The sequence below is a fragment of the Bos javanicus genome, chromosome 4 (genome assembly GCF_032452875.1).
Source record: "Bos javanicus breed banteng chromosome 4, ARS-OSU_banteng_1.0, whole genome shotgun sequence".
NCBI lineage: Eukaryota > Metazoa > Chordata > Mammalia > Artiodactyla > Bovidae > Bos > Bos javanicus.
In genome coordinates, this window is record NC_083871.1 from 44,485,841 (window position 1) to 44,503,484 (window position 17,644).

A 17,644-nucleotide genomic window follows, 5' to 3' on the forward strand; every position below is an offset into this window, starting at 1 on the left:
GGGTGAATCATTTAATAAATCTGTCCCCAAAGTGAGTACAAGATCCAAAGACTTCTTATTTATATCAATTATTCTGAAATAATTTGATAGTATCCTAAATGGTAGCCTGAGAAAGGACTGTGATCTTAAAGCGAGCAGCTTCCCAAACCCTACTCTTGCCTGTCTCTCATATGAGGACGAAGTGTCTTATTTTCAAGGAAAGCATACAGCCCCGCTCCCTGCCCTGCAGAGGCTAATGACATCTAAGTGTCAAATGTCCCTCACTGTTCACTGTCAAGTCTAGATGGAAAAATGGGCAACATTTCTAAATCAGGTCTCTGGGTTCTTTACTCTTACATTAGGTTCCTGGTTTTCACCTTTCATTTCGACGCTGAACAGCTCTTTCATATTTCTTCCGAAGTTGAACCATCTCCTCTTCAATCATTGTGATCATATTGGCAAGTCTGTCGATGTTATTTAACTGGGCTTCTTTCTTCTCTTTCATTTCTTGAAGTTTTGCTACAATTTTGCACACATCGTTTTGCATGCTTTCTCTGATGGTAATGTTGTTGGCATGCTTCAGCATTGAATTTTGTAGCTTTCTTTAAAAATAATGGGAAAATGGGTATGATTATAACTTCCTTTAGTTTCTTTAAAAACAATGAAGACTTCAGAAACATAAATTATCAAAGTAGCTCTTGCCTTACTATGTTCCTTGAAATGACAGTAGTATTAGTAATGATGATGTTCATCATGTCATACTCTTTAGGAATTTCTGTAATTTTCCAAGTCTCCAACTTCCTCTAATCTGGATTAGGACATCTTTCCTTTGTGCCCCAAGAATCTGCTGCTCCCCTTTATCAAAGCAAGAGACTACAGTGATTCATTTACTGCTCTCTTGTCCCCAGGGGACTCTGCTGTCTTGAGGGTGAAGGTGGTTATATATGACAATGTCCACTGGACCTAACGTAGTGCTTGACTTAATATGGCATCAGAATCAATGCCGAATGAATGCATGGCCTCCGTAAATGACATTTGCTTTCATGAAGGATGAGAACCTGATTAGGATGTTAGCTTTGCCTTTTCATAGCAGTCCCCTCTCAGCTCTACCCCCATCTCCCTTCCACTACCCCCCACACAAGAGCCTAGTTTGTAATATCTTTAGAAAAAAAACTGGGGAATAGTGGCCACCAGAAAAAGTTCATGTTGTATAGATTCTATGGATCAGGGACTAAATACAGGTGGGAGAGTCCACCAGATCTTGTCACATGGTAAATAATAAAGTTTAAAAAACAACCCTTGGATTAATTCATTTAATAACAAAAAGTCCTATATAAAGGACTATTTCTATGGATTAAAAAAAGTGGGCCCAGAGAGCTAGGATTTCTTGACCAAGGTCACACAACCAGTAAGTGGCAGGACTGGGATTTGAGTCTAGAAAAGTCACCTCTCTTAACAGCTCTGCTATACTGCCTCCCACAAGCACATTAGATGCTTCAGGACTACAGTCATAGGATGCTGGTTAATTAACATTTGATTGTCTTCTAACTTTAAACTTCTAACTTTAAATTTAAACTTCTAACTTTAAACTTTAGATTGTCAAATTTGTGCTTTTATTTCTAGATGAATAAATGAAAATAAAATGAGAATAGTTACAGATTTAGTTTTCCCCTCACTTAAAAAAATACAGCTCCCAAGTAGAAGCATAAGGAATCACATGTAAATGCTTAGCTTGTCAGCTCTAAAGCAAGGTATGTGAGTAAGGGCTTTTCTAGCTTTGTAGAAGACTTGTTTTCTACTTCATCATCCCCAGGGTATTTTATCATTCAGTGACTCAGAAGAGAAACTTTTGAAAGGACAGTAGTTACTGTAAGACTTACCTTTCTTGAGTAACTGCACTATTTCTTAAAATCTCCAGTTCATTTAATGACATTTTATGCCTTTCTTTTATTTCATTGACTTTCTGGTGAGCTTTGTGAAGTAAGTTAATAAATTTGTTTCTTTCATTTCGAATAGTGTCATACAGTTTAGCAAACTCTCTGAGTCTGTGAAAACACAAGAATTTTTGAAACTTGTGAAATAAATATCTGTTTCCCTCTATAAACTAACTAGATATATTTGGCAAAACTAATACAATATTGTAAAGTTTAAAAATAAAATAAAATTAAAAAAAAAAAAGAAAGAGAAAAAAAAATAAACTAACTAGGTAAGTCCTCAAGTAATTCTTTTACCTCCGATGAATTTCACGTTTTTTCTTCCTGTGTATCCGGATTTCAAGATCCTTTGCTTTGATCTCCCTAACAATGCTGGTATATTTTTGCTGAAATATAAAAGTTAATTGTGAAATTTTTAAAAAGTCCGTCACCAACAGCATGTGGATATTCCCAGCCTCACCCCATCTCATACTACTACTACTACTACTACTACGTCGCTTCAGTCGTGTCCGACTCTGTGCGACCCCATAGACGGCAGCTCACCAGGCCCCCCCATCCCTGGGATTCTCCAGGCAAGAACACTGGAGTGGGTTGCCATTTCCTCCTCCAATGCATGAAAGTGAAAAGTGGAAGTGAAGTCGCTCAGTCGTGTCAGACTCTTAGCGACTCCATGGACTGCAGCCCACCAGGCTCCTCTGCCCATGGGATTTTCCAGGCGAGAGTACTGGAGTGGGGTGCCATTGCCTTCTCCAACCCCATCTCATAAGTATCCAATAAAGACCATTCTATCTTCATCAGCTGGGTTGTGCAGATCACAGGGAAGAGGTGAGGGCGGGGGCTGAAAATTACCTGGCCAGCTGAACTGAATTGCATTGACTAGGACAAAGGGTTCATTAAAGGACAGAAAGATCCAGAGAGGAGGGGAAAAAAGGAGCCTGCCCACGTTGGTTTGAGGAAAACTTCAGGGAACTTTTCACGAGCCAAAGAATGATTACGGAAAGCATGACTGGGTTGGGTGAGTGAGGAATTTATGAAGGAGAGTTGAGGGAGAGGGTTTGGAATCAGTTTTTGTTTTTTTTCCTTTTTAGAGGATAATTGCTTTACAATATTGTGTTAGTTTCTGCCATACATCAACATGAATCAGCCATAGATATACATATGTCCCCTCTCTCTTGAGCATCCCTCCCACCTCACCTCCCACCCATCCCAACCCTCTAGGTTGTCATAGAACTGTTGTGAGTTGTAGCCTCAATGATTTTTGGTGAGAGACTGAAGTTGTAATTTTATTTTTGTTTGTTTATTTATGTTTGGCTGCGGTGGGTCTTAGCTGCAGCGCGGAGCTTTCTCTCTAGTTGCCCGGCAGGGGCTCCGGAATGCAGGCTCAGTACTTGGGGCGCAAGTGCTCTCGGTGCAGGCTCGAGGTGCAGCGGCTTAGTTCCTTCCCACCCCCGCCCCCGAATGTGGAATCTTCCTGAACCAGAGCTCAAGCCTGCGTTCCCTGCATTGGAAGGTGGATTCTTAACCACTGGACCACCAGGGAAGTCCCTGAAACCCTGATTTTAAAGCACCTTTCCGTTATTTTGTACTGTGGGTGTTTTTTCCTACAGAATGAAGTGCTATGGTGAGACCAGCCCCATAAGGAGGTAAGAAACAAGATTCCACACAAGTATTTTAAAAGACAGCAGTTATTGTTTCCAAAGTCCTCAAGATATACCAAGTGTTAAATGAACTAGTTACATCTTCAAATCTAAAGATGTTGTGTGTCTCATCTAGGGTGAGAAATGTATTCAAAGAAGTACAGAATTTTGCTAGTAGAAACCAGTTTCTGCTGGCCTTAAGGACTGTGAGAGCAATTCCCATAAAAGAAACTAGACATCTAAGTAACTGTGTCTATGAACAATTAAAGAGATGTAAAATGTAGTCATCCACTCCCACTTGGAGGTGATAGCAACGTTGACTTTCTTTGTCCCTTCACCTTTTATCTTAGGGATATAGATGAGAGGTGAAAATAAATGATAAGATTGACTGTTCCTTATGGAAGGTATAGTGTATTACCACTGTTAAACAGATTAATCAATCCCCAATGCTCAGAATAGTTCAGGGAAACAATATTTTTCCTTTATTGATTTCCATATTTCAAGAGAAAAAATTGATCTCCTTTGAGAGCAATTAGAGAGCTAAATTAGCCATGAGATTTGGCAGACATAGATTAGTCACATAGGTAACACATGTATCAGGTTTTGAGGTTAATTTAAAAATTGTCTAGTTCATGAAACAGATCCATGTTCCAAGTATCCTGCTCCTTGTTTGGTTCCTCTTCCTCCTCCGCTCCGCCACACTGTTCCCTCAGGCTGCCTTCTTTTCCCCATTCCTCCCTGTCCACTGTCTTTCCTTTCTTTGCTGAAACCCCCTGAACTCCACTGGGCTTTGCCTGAGCTTCTGGGACAAGGATCCAAACTGTTCAACGGGGATTAAGTGACCTTCACCGCCTGACCTCTCCTCTCGGGTCTCACCATTTGACATACTTTCCCCATCTTCCCATGCCCCAGCCACGCTAAACTTTTAGTTTCTCTCTCTCAAGTATTCTGGGGTGGTGGGGGATGTGGCAATAGACAGTTAAAGGGCCGTTTGAATAGCTGGCCGTGGGTTGTGTGATGCATATCTTTACCTCAGTTTTCTCTCATCTGTATTTACCCTCATGGCTCACTAATGCTTCGTTGTGCATTCTTTCCGAAAAATAAGAAAGAAACGCTGCCCTGTGTGAATGCTTGCTCAGAATTAAACAAAGCTGCACTCAGAAACAGCCAGCATCTGGGTCACATGGTAAATTTAGGTATTCTACTTTAGTAGCGTCATATCATTTTTAAGAAGAGTTGTATACTTATTTTAGCTTTCGGGGTGGTGGGTCTTCGTTGCTGTGTGTGGGCTTTCTCTAGCTGCAGCGAGTGGGAGCCACTCCTCCCTGTGGTGCTCAGGCTTCTTATTGCGGTGGCTGCTCTTGTTGTGGAGCACCGGCTCTAAGTGTGTAGTCCTCAGTGGTTGCAGCACTCGGGGTTAGTTGCTCCGAGGCATGTGGGATCTTCCTGGACCAGGAATGGAACCCATGTCTCCTGCATTGGCAGGTGGATTCTTTACCACTAGACCACCAGGGAAACGCCATAATAATTTTTAAAAGAGGGTCTCTGGACACAATCCTTACGTGGAATAAATGATTGTAATGTTAGGATTTTACCTATCATAGATTGTTTTGCTATTGTTTCATTGTTGATTTTGTTTGGGGATGTTGCACTGGGTCAGCTCTGGCCCTTGGTCAGGAGCCCAGGAAAGGCATAGGGAGAAACAGTTACTAAAGGTAACTGTCCTCACAGTGGTTTAAATGATGCTGACTCGATGAACTTGGGAAGGAGAGTGGTCTGATTCTGTGGCTCCTGAGTTGTTCTGGGTAGATCATGATGGACTGTGGAATGGTGGTGAATCACAGACACCTGTGCCTTTGAGCCTGGCAGCCATTTCCCCTGGAGGTACTCACCTTATTCTTACTGAAATTGTCATCTGTTCAAATCTCTGCTCATTGTCATTAATCTAATTCTTTTTTCCTCTAGATTGTTGACTATTGCCAGCTGAATCCTGGGACTGTTTTTCATTACATGGTTGAGTTTTGTTTAGGGAAGCTGTGTAGTCACTGAACTTGCAGGGGGCTTAAAGTCATAGTTTTCTAATGCACATTGTATTAACATGAGGCTACCCTGGACTGTTGTGGTAATTAATGAATGGTTACAAAAATGCAGTTACCTGAGCTTTCAGGAAATCCTTGGATTTTTGCTCCTTCTCATCAATTTTGATTTGAGTCATACGGACAAGGTTGAAAAGCAGTTCTTGAATGTTTTCTTGCTCCTTTAAAAGCTTGTTTTCCTCAGCAAGTTGCTGTTCTACTAACTTAGACTCAGCTTCTGATAGGATTTTCTTTTGGAAAAACACAAATATTATAAAGTATTTATTTGAAGGAACACACTAAGGCCCTTGGACTGCAAGGAGATCCAACCAGTCCATCCTAAAGGAGATCAGTCCTGGGTGTTCATTGGAAGGACTGATGTTGAAGCTGAAACTCCAATACTTTGGCCACATAGTGGGAAGAACTGACTTATTTGAAAAGACCCTGATGCTGGGAAAGATCGAGGGCAGGAGGAGAAGGGGACAACAGAGGATGAGATGGCTGGATGGTATCACCGACTCAGTGGATGTGGGTTTGGGTGGACTCTGGGAGTTGGTGATGGACAGGGAGGCCTGGCGTGCTGAGGCTCACGGGGTTGCAAAGAGTCAGACACTGAGTGACTGAACTGAACTAAGGCCAGTATCTCAGACTACTTTTAAAATCTTCTATGTAGAGTTTATTTTATTAAAACACAAAAAGTAACTCTGCTGCCTTAGCACCAGGTATTTATCTTATAAAAAGAATGTGCAAACATGATAGCATAGAACTTTTTCTTATTCAGACTGTATTTTCAAGTACAGCTTTGCAGAGAAATAAAAGCATGTTTTACTTTGACAGTGGTTTTGGATAAACAAAATTTGAAATTGGATATTGGTGAAATAATGCAGTTATTATGTATTTTGAATCAGGCTTTTTACTTTAAACTCATGAATTTGTATAATTTTTTTGCCAGCTCAAACATATTTTTTTTTCCTTTTTCAAAATTTTAATGTGGGTTTGAGTAGACTTTGAGATAAAGAAACAGACTCATATTAGGTAGGATCATACTTTCTTTGACTCTTCTACTAACCAGGTTTCATGGAACACAGTTAAAAACACAGCTTTGCATTAGTCATTCTTAGAAACTTAAGTGAAACTTGATATTAACCTGCTGGGTTAAATTCCTCTTAGCTACTTCAACTTCCTTATGGAGTTCTCGCCTTCTCTCAGATAATGTAGAATCATCTTTAGGAATAGCTTCAATCTGGAAATCAGAATTTAAAACAGGTATTATACAAGAAAGAAATTTTCAGTGTCCTGTAGTCAACCCCATCATGAACCTTTTGAAAACGGTGGGCAAATTATGATGCTCACTCTTACAGGAAACTGCTTATTATGCTGACTATTCTTTGTAAAGTCATGGTAAATTGAAATATGAAGATTTGCAAGAGATTTGTAATTCACCAGCTGCTAATATTCTACTTCTAATTCATTTGGAAATAAAAACCTTACTACTAATAGTTGCTAACATTTATAGAGCATGAGTATGTGTTAAGCAAAGTTCTGGTGCTTATATGTATGCTGCTGCTGCTAAGTCGCTTTAGTCATGTCCAACTCTGTGTGACTCCATAGATGGCAGCCCACCAGGCTCCGCCATCCCTGGGATTCTCCAGGCAAGAACACTGGAGTGGGTTGCCATTTCCTTCTCCAATGCATGAAAGTGAAAAGTGAAAATGAAGTCGCTCAGTCATCCAACTCTTTGCGACCCCATGGACTTCAGCCCACCAGGCTCCTCTGTCCATGGGATTTTCCAGGCAAGAGTACTGGAGTGGGGTGCCATTCCCTACTCCGGCTCATGTGTATAGTCTTATTTAATTCTCATAATAACCCCATTAGGTAGGTAATATTATCTCCAATTGTACAGATGAAAATGAGGAACAAAGACATTTAAGCACCTTGCATGCTGGTATATGTGTAAACCCAGGCAGTTAGACTCAGAGCCCATGGTCTTAACACTGTATTTTACTACCTCTTTAATGACTCAGCACTTTGGAAACATGTATTCAAATGATATTTTTTTATATCAATACTTACCTGAATTCATTTATGAAATACTATAAAGAAAAATAGGAATTATTAAGAACAGAATAGTTGTCTACTCTGTAGTAGTTTGAGTACCTGGAAAGTTGTTATACGAAAGAAAACTCAATCTTAACTTTTTTGTTGATACTTGAGATTCCACCATTACATTTCTATTGTATTAGCTTGTGCTTTTGTCCTCTGTCAAAATACTCTGAAGAGAGAACATCTTATTATAAGATGTTGTTCCCTTATTAGCAGTGAACTTATCGGATTCTTTATGATGGAGAAGAGAGCAGAGAAAAAGAGGACACATGGCAGCTGATGGGGAAGGAGTACCATCCAAGGATACAAGAAGGGTTACATTGGGGGTGCTGACTGCATACTTGACTCGGAGAAGATTTAGAGTTGGATCTTCACATCAAAAGCTCATGACTCCAATCTGATGTGGTTTATTTCCTACTGTGACAGCACACACTTCTAGGCACCAAAGTTGAATATTACTGAAATGTGTCCCAAGAAGAGAAGATCATATTCTTTTAGTGATTTAAAGGTCACTAAACAGGATCCTTCTGAAGTTGATACTGATCTTTTAAAGTAGCTGAAATGTGTCTTTGGATGCTCCACACGCATGAACCTGTGCATCTTCAGTAGCATTTTTTTCGCCCACAGAGGCCCAATGATATCTTGCTTTCCATGGCCTCTCCTACTGCAGAGAGCTAGCTGCTGAGAAGCACGTACTGGACTTAGGAAAATGAGACATGGTATTGTGAAATCCATGTAACAATATATAGACTTTGTGATTTGGATGAGCAGATAATTCTTACAGCAGGTCAGAAGATGGAGAGCTCCACATAGACTTGAATAATCAAGGAAGGTTTCAAGGAAGAGTTGAGAAGCCAGTGAGGAAGACTTTGATTTTTCTTCTGGAAAGTAGAGTTAATTCTTCCTGGACAGATTGGAGTCCAGCAAGTATCTTGGTCCCTGACTATTTCTCTGCCACTGATGCCCAGGAGCAGGCTGCTCTAAATGTTGCTCCCAAGTGTAGGCAAATCTGTACATGTCACTGACAGGGACTAGAGAAGCTTATACAGTTTCTACAGAGATATGATGAGAGCAAACTCAACTCCTCTGTAAACTAAAGGCTCCTGACAAATTTTCCTGGATTCAGGTCTCAGGCATTTTAAGTTTTTTCCAATGTTTTAAATTACAAACAATACTACAGTGAATGATACTCATTTTTGAACTCTGCATAACTGTTTTTTGACATTTTCTCAATTCTCCACAAACCCAGCCCTCCAGTTTCAGGAGGGAATTACGTGTGCTTTGTGAAAGAGGTAATAAGGTGAGGCATTGGTAGCAGAGCTTCCTGGCTGCCTGCTGCTGCTGCTAAGTCGCTTCAGTCGTGTCCGACTCTGTGCGATCCCATAGACGGCAGCCCACTAGGCTCCTCTGTCCCTGGGATTCTCCAGGCAAGAATACTGGAGTGTGTTGCCATTTCCTTCTGCCTTTTCCTTCCTGGCTGCCTAGCCAATATCTGTCCTCCACTTTGACATTACTAACAGAACTCCAGTTTTGTTCAGAGCTGCGGTGCATCCAAAAATCTTCAAACTCCTTCAAAGTTGGGGGTGATGATAAGAGCCAGGGTGGGCCAATAAAATGTAACTGGAGGGGCTCCTGGAAAGGTGACTGTTTTAGAAAGACAGTGTCAGCCAGGTCAGCTGCCATATCCATTTTGCTCTCTGCCCTTCCTCACTTCTGTATGATCTTATGCCCAGAGGCTTAATGGCCATTTTGTAACCTTGGAGAAAAAACATGCATATTATAGATGACAGACGAGAAAGCTCAGAGGCTCTGGACTTTCCATTATGTGAAACTGCTTGGTGTGTGCCTATCTTTGAATTTTTTTATTATTTGAATGAAGCAACCCGTATTTACTTAAGCCACTGTAACTGAGTGTCTATTACTTCTTGAAGCCAAATTAAAAACCTGATTGATACATCTCTTCCAAAGGAAATCTTCCTAAGGTAATCTGGGGAATAGGCTAGAGTTAAGCTGAAGTTTCCACTAATGGAGAAGAGAAAAACTGATCAAGTATCAAAGTTCTAATACCGAGGTAAAGTAATAGACCATTATTTTGGAGCCGGCAAGCTGTATATATAGTATGTTTTGTAAGCTTATTCATTTTAGTTATTTATTTGATTTTTATAGAGTAGCATTTGATATATTTTTAAAAACTGTGTGTTTATTGTAACAAAAAAATGAAAAAAGTAGGTAAAGTAAGAAATTAAACATCCTCACTCCCCACTTCCACATTCAGATGCTACTCATCAGGAGGCAGCATTAATAGTTTGGTGTCTGTTTTTCCTAACATTTTTAATACATGAACAAACATTTACTTTCATGAAATTAAGAAATTAGGCATATTTTGTTGTTGTAAACATCCCAGTTACTTTGTATCAGTGAACTTCAGTTTCTTTAAGGCTCTGTTGTTTTTCTAAAATATTTCAAATTTTCATGAGGTCTGTGGAATTCTGGGAGAGTCTCTACAGTCAAAGGCCTAGGAGAATCAAACAGTTGTCCCTAGGGGGAAACAAATTTTGAAGAATAGCCTGACCCCTTCTTGCTTATCTTTTATCTTTTCTGTTTTTAGAATGCTTGCAAGTCTGAAATGTTCAGGCTGGGAGTGACTGGCCTGACCCACTCCTATTTTCAAGTACTGCCAGTCAGTGTAGGACCACGGCTGGGCTAATTATAAGTCATAAGTTCAAAGAGGAAGTTAGTCTCTCCCTGAAACTGAACTAGAACAAAAGCATAGGCTTTTCTTGAAATCAGGGAAGGAAAAGGACTTTTATTTTCATTTCTAATGTTATATGAGTGTTATTTTATGGACTTAATAAATAGCTAGAAGTAGCCCAATATAAATAGCATTTCTTTACTAAAATACTAACAACTTGTGAGCATTCTACCACAATTTCTTCTTTGGTCAGGAGAAATCCCTTATATATTTGTGTCAAGTGAGATAATCTATAGTGTCAAACCTCATCATCAGAAACAGCATGCAGTTAGCTTTATAGTACTCTCACTCTCAGATGTAACTTGATAGCTAAGGATTACCAGATAGATGAGAAAAATTTCTAGTAAGAAAGAGAAAAAATAAACAAGAACACAAAAAACACACACACACACAAAAACAGAATAATGTAACTTGCAGAGAAAAGAAAAAAAAGCTATTATTAATATCTTTGGTGAGATTAAAAAATGATATGTAGTATGCATAAGGGTACAATAAAAAATAAGTGTTAGGAGAAAAATAGCTCATGGAAATTTAAAATATAACAGAATGGAAGAAAAAGTGGAGGAAATTTCCCTTGTAGCAAGCCAGAAAAACAAAACAATGGAAAATATGAGGAAAAAAAAAGACAAGAAAATTAAAAAGATTCTTTGAGAAGGTCTAACATCTGGATAATAGAAGTCCCAGAAAGAGAATAGTAAAATAAAAGTGGACAAACTTGGAGAAATTATTTAAGATGGTGTTTCAGAGATGAAAAACGTTAAGTCTCTCTATGCAAAGAACCCACTCTATGTCCAGTATGATGGCTAAAAATAGGAGCCTCACAAGTGGGAACTACATTGTGAAATTTTAAATTTCGGGAGGCAATAAAAAATCCTACAAGTTTTCAGCATGGAAAAAAGGAAAAACTGGTTTCAAACAAAGAATCAAGCATGAGAATGGCACCAAGTGTCTTAGTAGTGCGATAAAAAACAATTGATCTGTATCTTCATTATGAGGAAAAATAATTTCCAATCAAAATGTCATATCCAGTAAAATTATTAATTATCTGTTAAGCTAAAGTGAGGATAAAATATTTCCTGATATGCAAGGTGTTCTGACAATGCATTTTCTGACACACCAGTCTTAAAAGATTACTTTCCACTCACTTTTTCTCAAGGAAAGGTGGACAATATCCCCTTCCCACAAAAAGAGAGTAAGTCAAAAGAGAAAGAGAAGAGACTCGTGGAATACGGGATCCAACATAGGAGAGAGAGAGAGAGAGGGAGTCACCAAGATGGTGGAGTAAGGCTCCTAAGCTGGGGAGTGTACATGTAGAGAAGTGAGACCCAATTTGCAACAGATCGGAAAGCTTAGAAGAGAAAAGGAGCTTCTGATATCTGGCAGTTGACCTGGCACTCACAGCTGGGCCTGGTGTTCTGTTGAACACAATTTCACAGAAAATCACCATCAGACAAGACCATTCTATGCTGCTGCTGCTAAGTCACTTCAGTCATGTCCGACTCTGTGCGACCCCAGAGATGGCAGCCCATCAGGCTCCCCTGTCCCTGGGATTCTCCTGGCAAGAACACTGGAGTGGATTGCCATTTCCTTCTCCAATGCATGAAAGTGAAAAGTGAAAGTGAAGTCGCTGAGTCGTGTCGGACTCTTAGCGACCCCATGGACTTCAGCCCACCAGGCTCCTCCGTCCATGGGATTTTCCAGGCAAGAGTACTGGAGTATGATCATAGACAAAAACAAGACCACTTTGTATTTGTCTTTGGTCACAGATACAAACAAGAACATTGTCCAAGCCACAAAATATCATGTATTCCCATCTTCCTTGCCTATTATAGCTCTAGCCTCAATCTAGTCTTTTCTCTTTCTGCCATAAAATTTATTAAGGTACTCAATCATAGGATTACCCTCACTTTCTGACAATATTCAAATCTAAGGCAAAGTCCTGTTTTCTTAAACTATCCCCCAAAACACACAGCACCAGCCCCAAACCTACGTGTCCTTTCTAATAGGCTACACTGAGGTACCCTACTATTCCGCCTGGTGTGTACTTTCCCTTGCTGCAATGAGTAGTAAACTCAACTCATTCAACCATACATGTGTTCCTACTGGTTTTTGGCTAGAGATTACTGAAAAGTCTCAGAAGTTATTTCCATAAGAAGATTAAATGAATAGACTACCAAATGTGTTTTAACATGCTGAGAGGAAATTTACACACTAACAGGACAGTTTGGGGTTGAACTAATGATAAGTACACAGAAAACTACAAATAAAAACACAAGGTGTATAAATATTGGGGAATACAATTTTGTAAGTAATTATCTAATGTGACTCACATGTGAATAACATTTACTCATAATAATGCAAATATGAAACTTCAAAATTGTTAAAATTATAGCATAAACCTATTTAGTATATGGAGGGGCAAGAAATAGGTATGTTCAATGGACAGGGTGTAAAATAAGCTTAATCCTCATCGTTTATAATGAGAAGAAAAATAATCAGGTCTAAAACTGAAAAATAAATGAGTAGCATTATTCACATATTACTTAAATGATGAAGATGGATCATAAGAATTAGCTAAAGGAAGAGGACTTAATTAAGAATAGGAAATAAATGGTGTATGTGCTGTCATCTACCTTTCTATACCTGAGGCAGACATCACTAATCAACTCCAGAGCTGAGAAGTCAGTGCTGAGTCTCAGAATCCTTTGCAAAATGTTCACTACAGGGGTCTACCACCAGCTGAAGAGAATTGGCACTTGCCTTCCTTGGACCATATGATCTTTACAAGTCCTCTCAGTTCTTTCATCCCATGATTATATAAAATAAAGAACATTGAATGTCTTGAGCAGGTGACACATGAAAGTATCATTTAAGATTTTTTTCAATTTTATTTTTTTCATTTAAGAATATTAGTAGCAAAATGGAGAGTAGATTGAACCTGGAAAAAATAGAACAAAGGGAGAATAGCTGGTGGCAGTGGCAGTCATTCAGATGATGCAGAGTGGATACTGAAAGGCTTTCCTGAGGGTTATCAGTAGGGCCTGAACGTGCCATCCTCACCATTGGAATGAAATAGCCATATTCAAAGTCTTATTCTGATTATAAAATTTTCTTTAGCCTTTGAAAAAGTTTATATATATACAGGAAGAAAAGCAACAGTTGTTTCTTGGTACCGTCTTCTTGGAACCACATACTTTCACATCTGCAATCACTTTATTCCTTGCAATAATCCCAGTTCAAAGGTTGAAAATGCCAAACAGCAGCAGCTGTTCAATGAATCTAGGATTTAAACCTGACTCTGCCTGACTCAAAACTGATGCTCTCCTCCATATAGTTAAGTTGTCACAATTGCCTTGAACACTGGAAGGGAGTCACTAAGAGAAATGCAGAATCACTTCTAAGAGCAGAGAGAGATGAATCTTCTATAAAACTACAAATAAAGGAAAAGAGTTGTTAGAAAAAGCAGTCTCCTGCCTGCAGCCTTTTCACCCCCACTTAGCTACAAAAGAATGGGCTTTGGCCCTAGAACTCTTCCTTATGAAGAGATAGGGAATCCACACAGCCTGTACTGGGTTTATCACTTTGTGTGGGAATATCTTTCCCTGTTTCAGGCACAATGAGAACTCCTTGGTTCTGCTTAAGCCTGTGTGTCAGTGGCCCTCAGGCACACCGCCAGCTTTCAGCGTTTCAGACTCCACAAGAAGGATCAAGGTTCCTTTCACCATAGTTTAAGACAATCGTGAGCGTAGGCCAGTCACCCTGAGTTGGCCATCAGGAGAGACAGCTGGCCACTGGGGACCAAAGGTCACTACTGAAGCTGATCTTCCTCTGCCTCTTCTTTGTGTAGGTAGCATTGTTCCATCCAGTGCTTGACTGGTGTGTTCTCCTCGGTGACTCCAACACCAAGGTGCAATGGGCCCCCTCTTCAAGGTAGGTGAGTGGTGCATGGCATTCTGCTTCCTTGGGAGTGATGACCTGTGTGGTACACGACTTGATGTGTACATACAGAAAATGACATAGTTACTTGGTTAGAGGATTTTGTTGTTGTCACAATCTTGAGTATGTTTTTATTTTGAAAGAAAATAACCCTACAGACATAATATTCCAACCCTTAAAACATGACAGTGAATGTCAAAGCAAAATCCCCAGAGTCACTGAGGGGACTGTGTTAGAATGTAGATATGGGGTTTTATTCCTCTTCCATACCTCAACGGAAGTCAATAGAGCTAAAAATGGGCCAAAGAACTAAATAGAGATTTCTCCAAAGAAGACATACAGATGGCTAACAAACACATGAAAAGATGCTCAACATCACTCATTATCAGAGATGGGCAAATCAAAACCACTATGAGGTACCATTTCACACCAGTCAGAATGGCTGCGATCCAAAAGTCTACAAGCAATAAATGCTGGAGAGGGTGTGGAGAAAAGGGAACTCTCTTACACTGTTGGTGGGAATGCAAATGAGTACAGCCACTATGGAGAACAGTGTGGAGATTCCTTAAAAAACTGGAAATAGAACTGCCTTATGATCCAGCAATCCCACTGCTGGGCATACACACTGAGGAAACCAGAAGGGAAAGAGACACGTGTACCCCAATGTTCATCGCAGCACTGTTTATAATAGCCAGGACATGGAAGCAACCTAGATGCCCATCAGCAGATGAATGGATAAGAAAGCAGTGGTACATATACACAATGGAATATTACTCAGCCATTAAAAAGAATACATTTGAATCAGTTCTAATGAAGTGGATGAAACTGGAGCCTATTATACAGAGTGAAATAAGCCAGAAAGAAAAACACCAATACAGTATACTAACGCATATATATGGAATTTAGAAAGATGCTAACAATAACCCTGTGTACGAGACAGCAAAAGAGACACTGATGTATAGAACAATCTTATGGACTCTGTTGCAGAGGGAGAGGGTGGGAAGATTTGGGAGAATGGCATTGAAACATGTATAATATCATGTATGAAACGAGTTGCCAGTCCAGGTTCGATGCACGATACTGGATGCTTGGGGCTGGTGCCCTGGGACAACCCAGAGGGAGGGTATGGGGAGGGAGGAGGGAGGAGGGTTCAGGATGGGGAACACATGTATACCTGTGGTGGATTCATTTTGATATTTGGCAAAACTAACACAATTTGTAAAGTTTAAAAATAAAATAAAATTTAAAAAATATCAGAAGTGTACTTTAATGTGTAGTTTGATTTCCTGAAAGTGTGATACCTTTAAGAAATTTTCTACATTTCAGTTTGTCATGGTTTTCCCTAACCCTAGCAAAGTCTCTCTCCTTATGGCAGGCTGGTCTTTTTCTTTTTTTCAGATCAGATCAGTCACTCAGTCGTGTCTGACTCTTTGCGACCCCATGAATCGCAGCACGCCAGGCCTCCCTGTCCATCACCAACTCCTGGAGTTCACTGAGACTCATGTCCATCGAGTCAGCGATGCCATCCAGCCATCTCATCCTCTGTCGTCCCCTTCTCCTCCTGCCCCCAATCCCTCCCAGCATCAGAGTCTTTTCCAATGAGTCAACTCTTTGCATGAGGTGGCCAAAGTACTGGAGTTTCAGCTTTAGCATCATTCCTTCCAAGGAAATCCCAGGGCTGATCTCCTTCAGAATGGACTGGTTGGATCTCCTTGCAGTCCAAGGGACTCTCAAGAGTCTTCTCCAACACCACAGTTCAAAAGCATCAATTCTTCGGCACTCAGCCTTCTTCACAGTCCAACTCTCACATCCATACATGACCACAGGAAAAACCATAGCCTTGACTAGACGAACCTTTGTTGGCAAAGTAATGTCTCTGCTTTTGAATATGCTGTCTAGGTTGGTCATAACTTGCCTTCCAAGGAGTAAGCATCTTTTAATTTCGTGGCTGCAGTCACCATCTGTAGTGATTTTGGAGCCCAGAAAAATAAAGTCTGACACTGTTTCCCAATAAAAATCATACATATTTCATGAAACTGCATGATCAACTGTATTTCAACATACAGAAACAGAGCCCATTTTACTTTAGTAATATAGGTAATATGGCACTTAAGGCTTTTCTTAATTAAAAGCCAAGAATCTTATTTGCATTTCTTTGAAGGAAAAGACTGTAATAAGGACAAAGTATTGGCAAAGTGATGAACCAAACAGAGAGGAAATTCTAATTATAGACTTCAGAATTCAGTTTAAGATGTATATGTATGTCGCTTTATTTTTTTTTTACAGTTTTCACATAACTCATTATTTATTTTGGATATATTTCATTTTAAAGTATAGTTAATTTACAGTGTTATGTTAATTTCTGCTATACAGCAAAGGAGTTCAAATATATAGAGAGACATTCTTTTTGAATATTCTTTTCCATTATGGTTATCACAGAATACCGAATATGGTTCCCTGTGCTATACAGTAGGACTTTCTTGTTTATCTATTCTATATATAATAGTTTGCATCTGCTAACCCCACATTCCCACTGCATTCCTCCTCCACCTCCTCTCCCTTTTGGCAACCACAGATCTGTTCTCAATGTCTGTGATCCTATTTCATAGATAAATTCATTTGTGTCATTTTTTTGGATTCCACATAGAAGTGATATTTGCCTGTATTTTCTCCCAGTCCATTGGTTGTCTTTTCATTTTGTTTATGGTTTCCTTTGCTGTGCAAAAGCTTGTATGTTTGATTGGTTTAGTCACTAAGTCATGTCCAACTCTTGCAACCCCATGGACTATATAGCCTGTGAGGCTTCTCTGTCCATGGCATTCTCCAGGCAAGAATATTGGAGTGGGTCGCCATTTCCTTCTCCAATATGTTTGATTAGGTCCCCTGTTTCTACTTTTGCTTTTATTTCTATTGCTTTGGTTAACTGACCTAAGAAAATATTGGTACAGTTTATGTCAGAGAATGTTTTGCCTTTGTTTTCTTCTGGCAGTTTTATGGTTTTGCATCTTATATGTAAGTCTTTAAGTCACTTAGTTTATTTTTGTGTGTGGTGTCAGGCAGTGTTCTCTTATAACTTCATGAATTTTTATGAGGTTGTGTTCACCTTCCCCAATACAGCTTACTGAAGAGACTGTCTTTTCTCCATTGTATATTCTTGCCTCCTTTGCCCAAGATGAACTGACCATAGATGTGTGGGTTTATTTCTGGGGTCTCTATTCTGTTGCATTG

At 39.7% G+C, this 17,644-nt stretch overlaps 1 protein-coding gene across 2 annotated transcripts in view; it reads right to left on the minus strand.

Moving 5' to 3' along the window:
- The window catches only part of CCDC146 (coiled-coil domain containing 146), a 141,385-nt gene that overhangs the window by 11,619 nt on the left and 112,122 nt on the right, over positions 1–17,644 (minus strand). For both annotated transcript variants that reach the window (XM_061413862.1, XM_061413863.1), the window contains exons 10-14: positions 6,773–6,868; positions 5,706–5,876; positions 2,211–2,299; positions 1,860–2,024; positions 357–581 (exon numbers count right to left, since the gene is read on the minus strand). In XM_061413862.1, the coding sequence (XP_061269846.1) occupies positions 357–581; positions 1,860–2,024; positions 2,211–2,299; positions 5,706–5,876; positions 6,773–6,868 (746 nt within the window). The remainder of the gene's footprint in view (positions 1–356; positions 582–1,859; positions 2,025–2,210; positions 2,300–5,705; positions 5,877–6,772; positions 6,869–17,644) is intronic.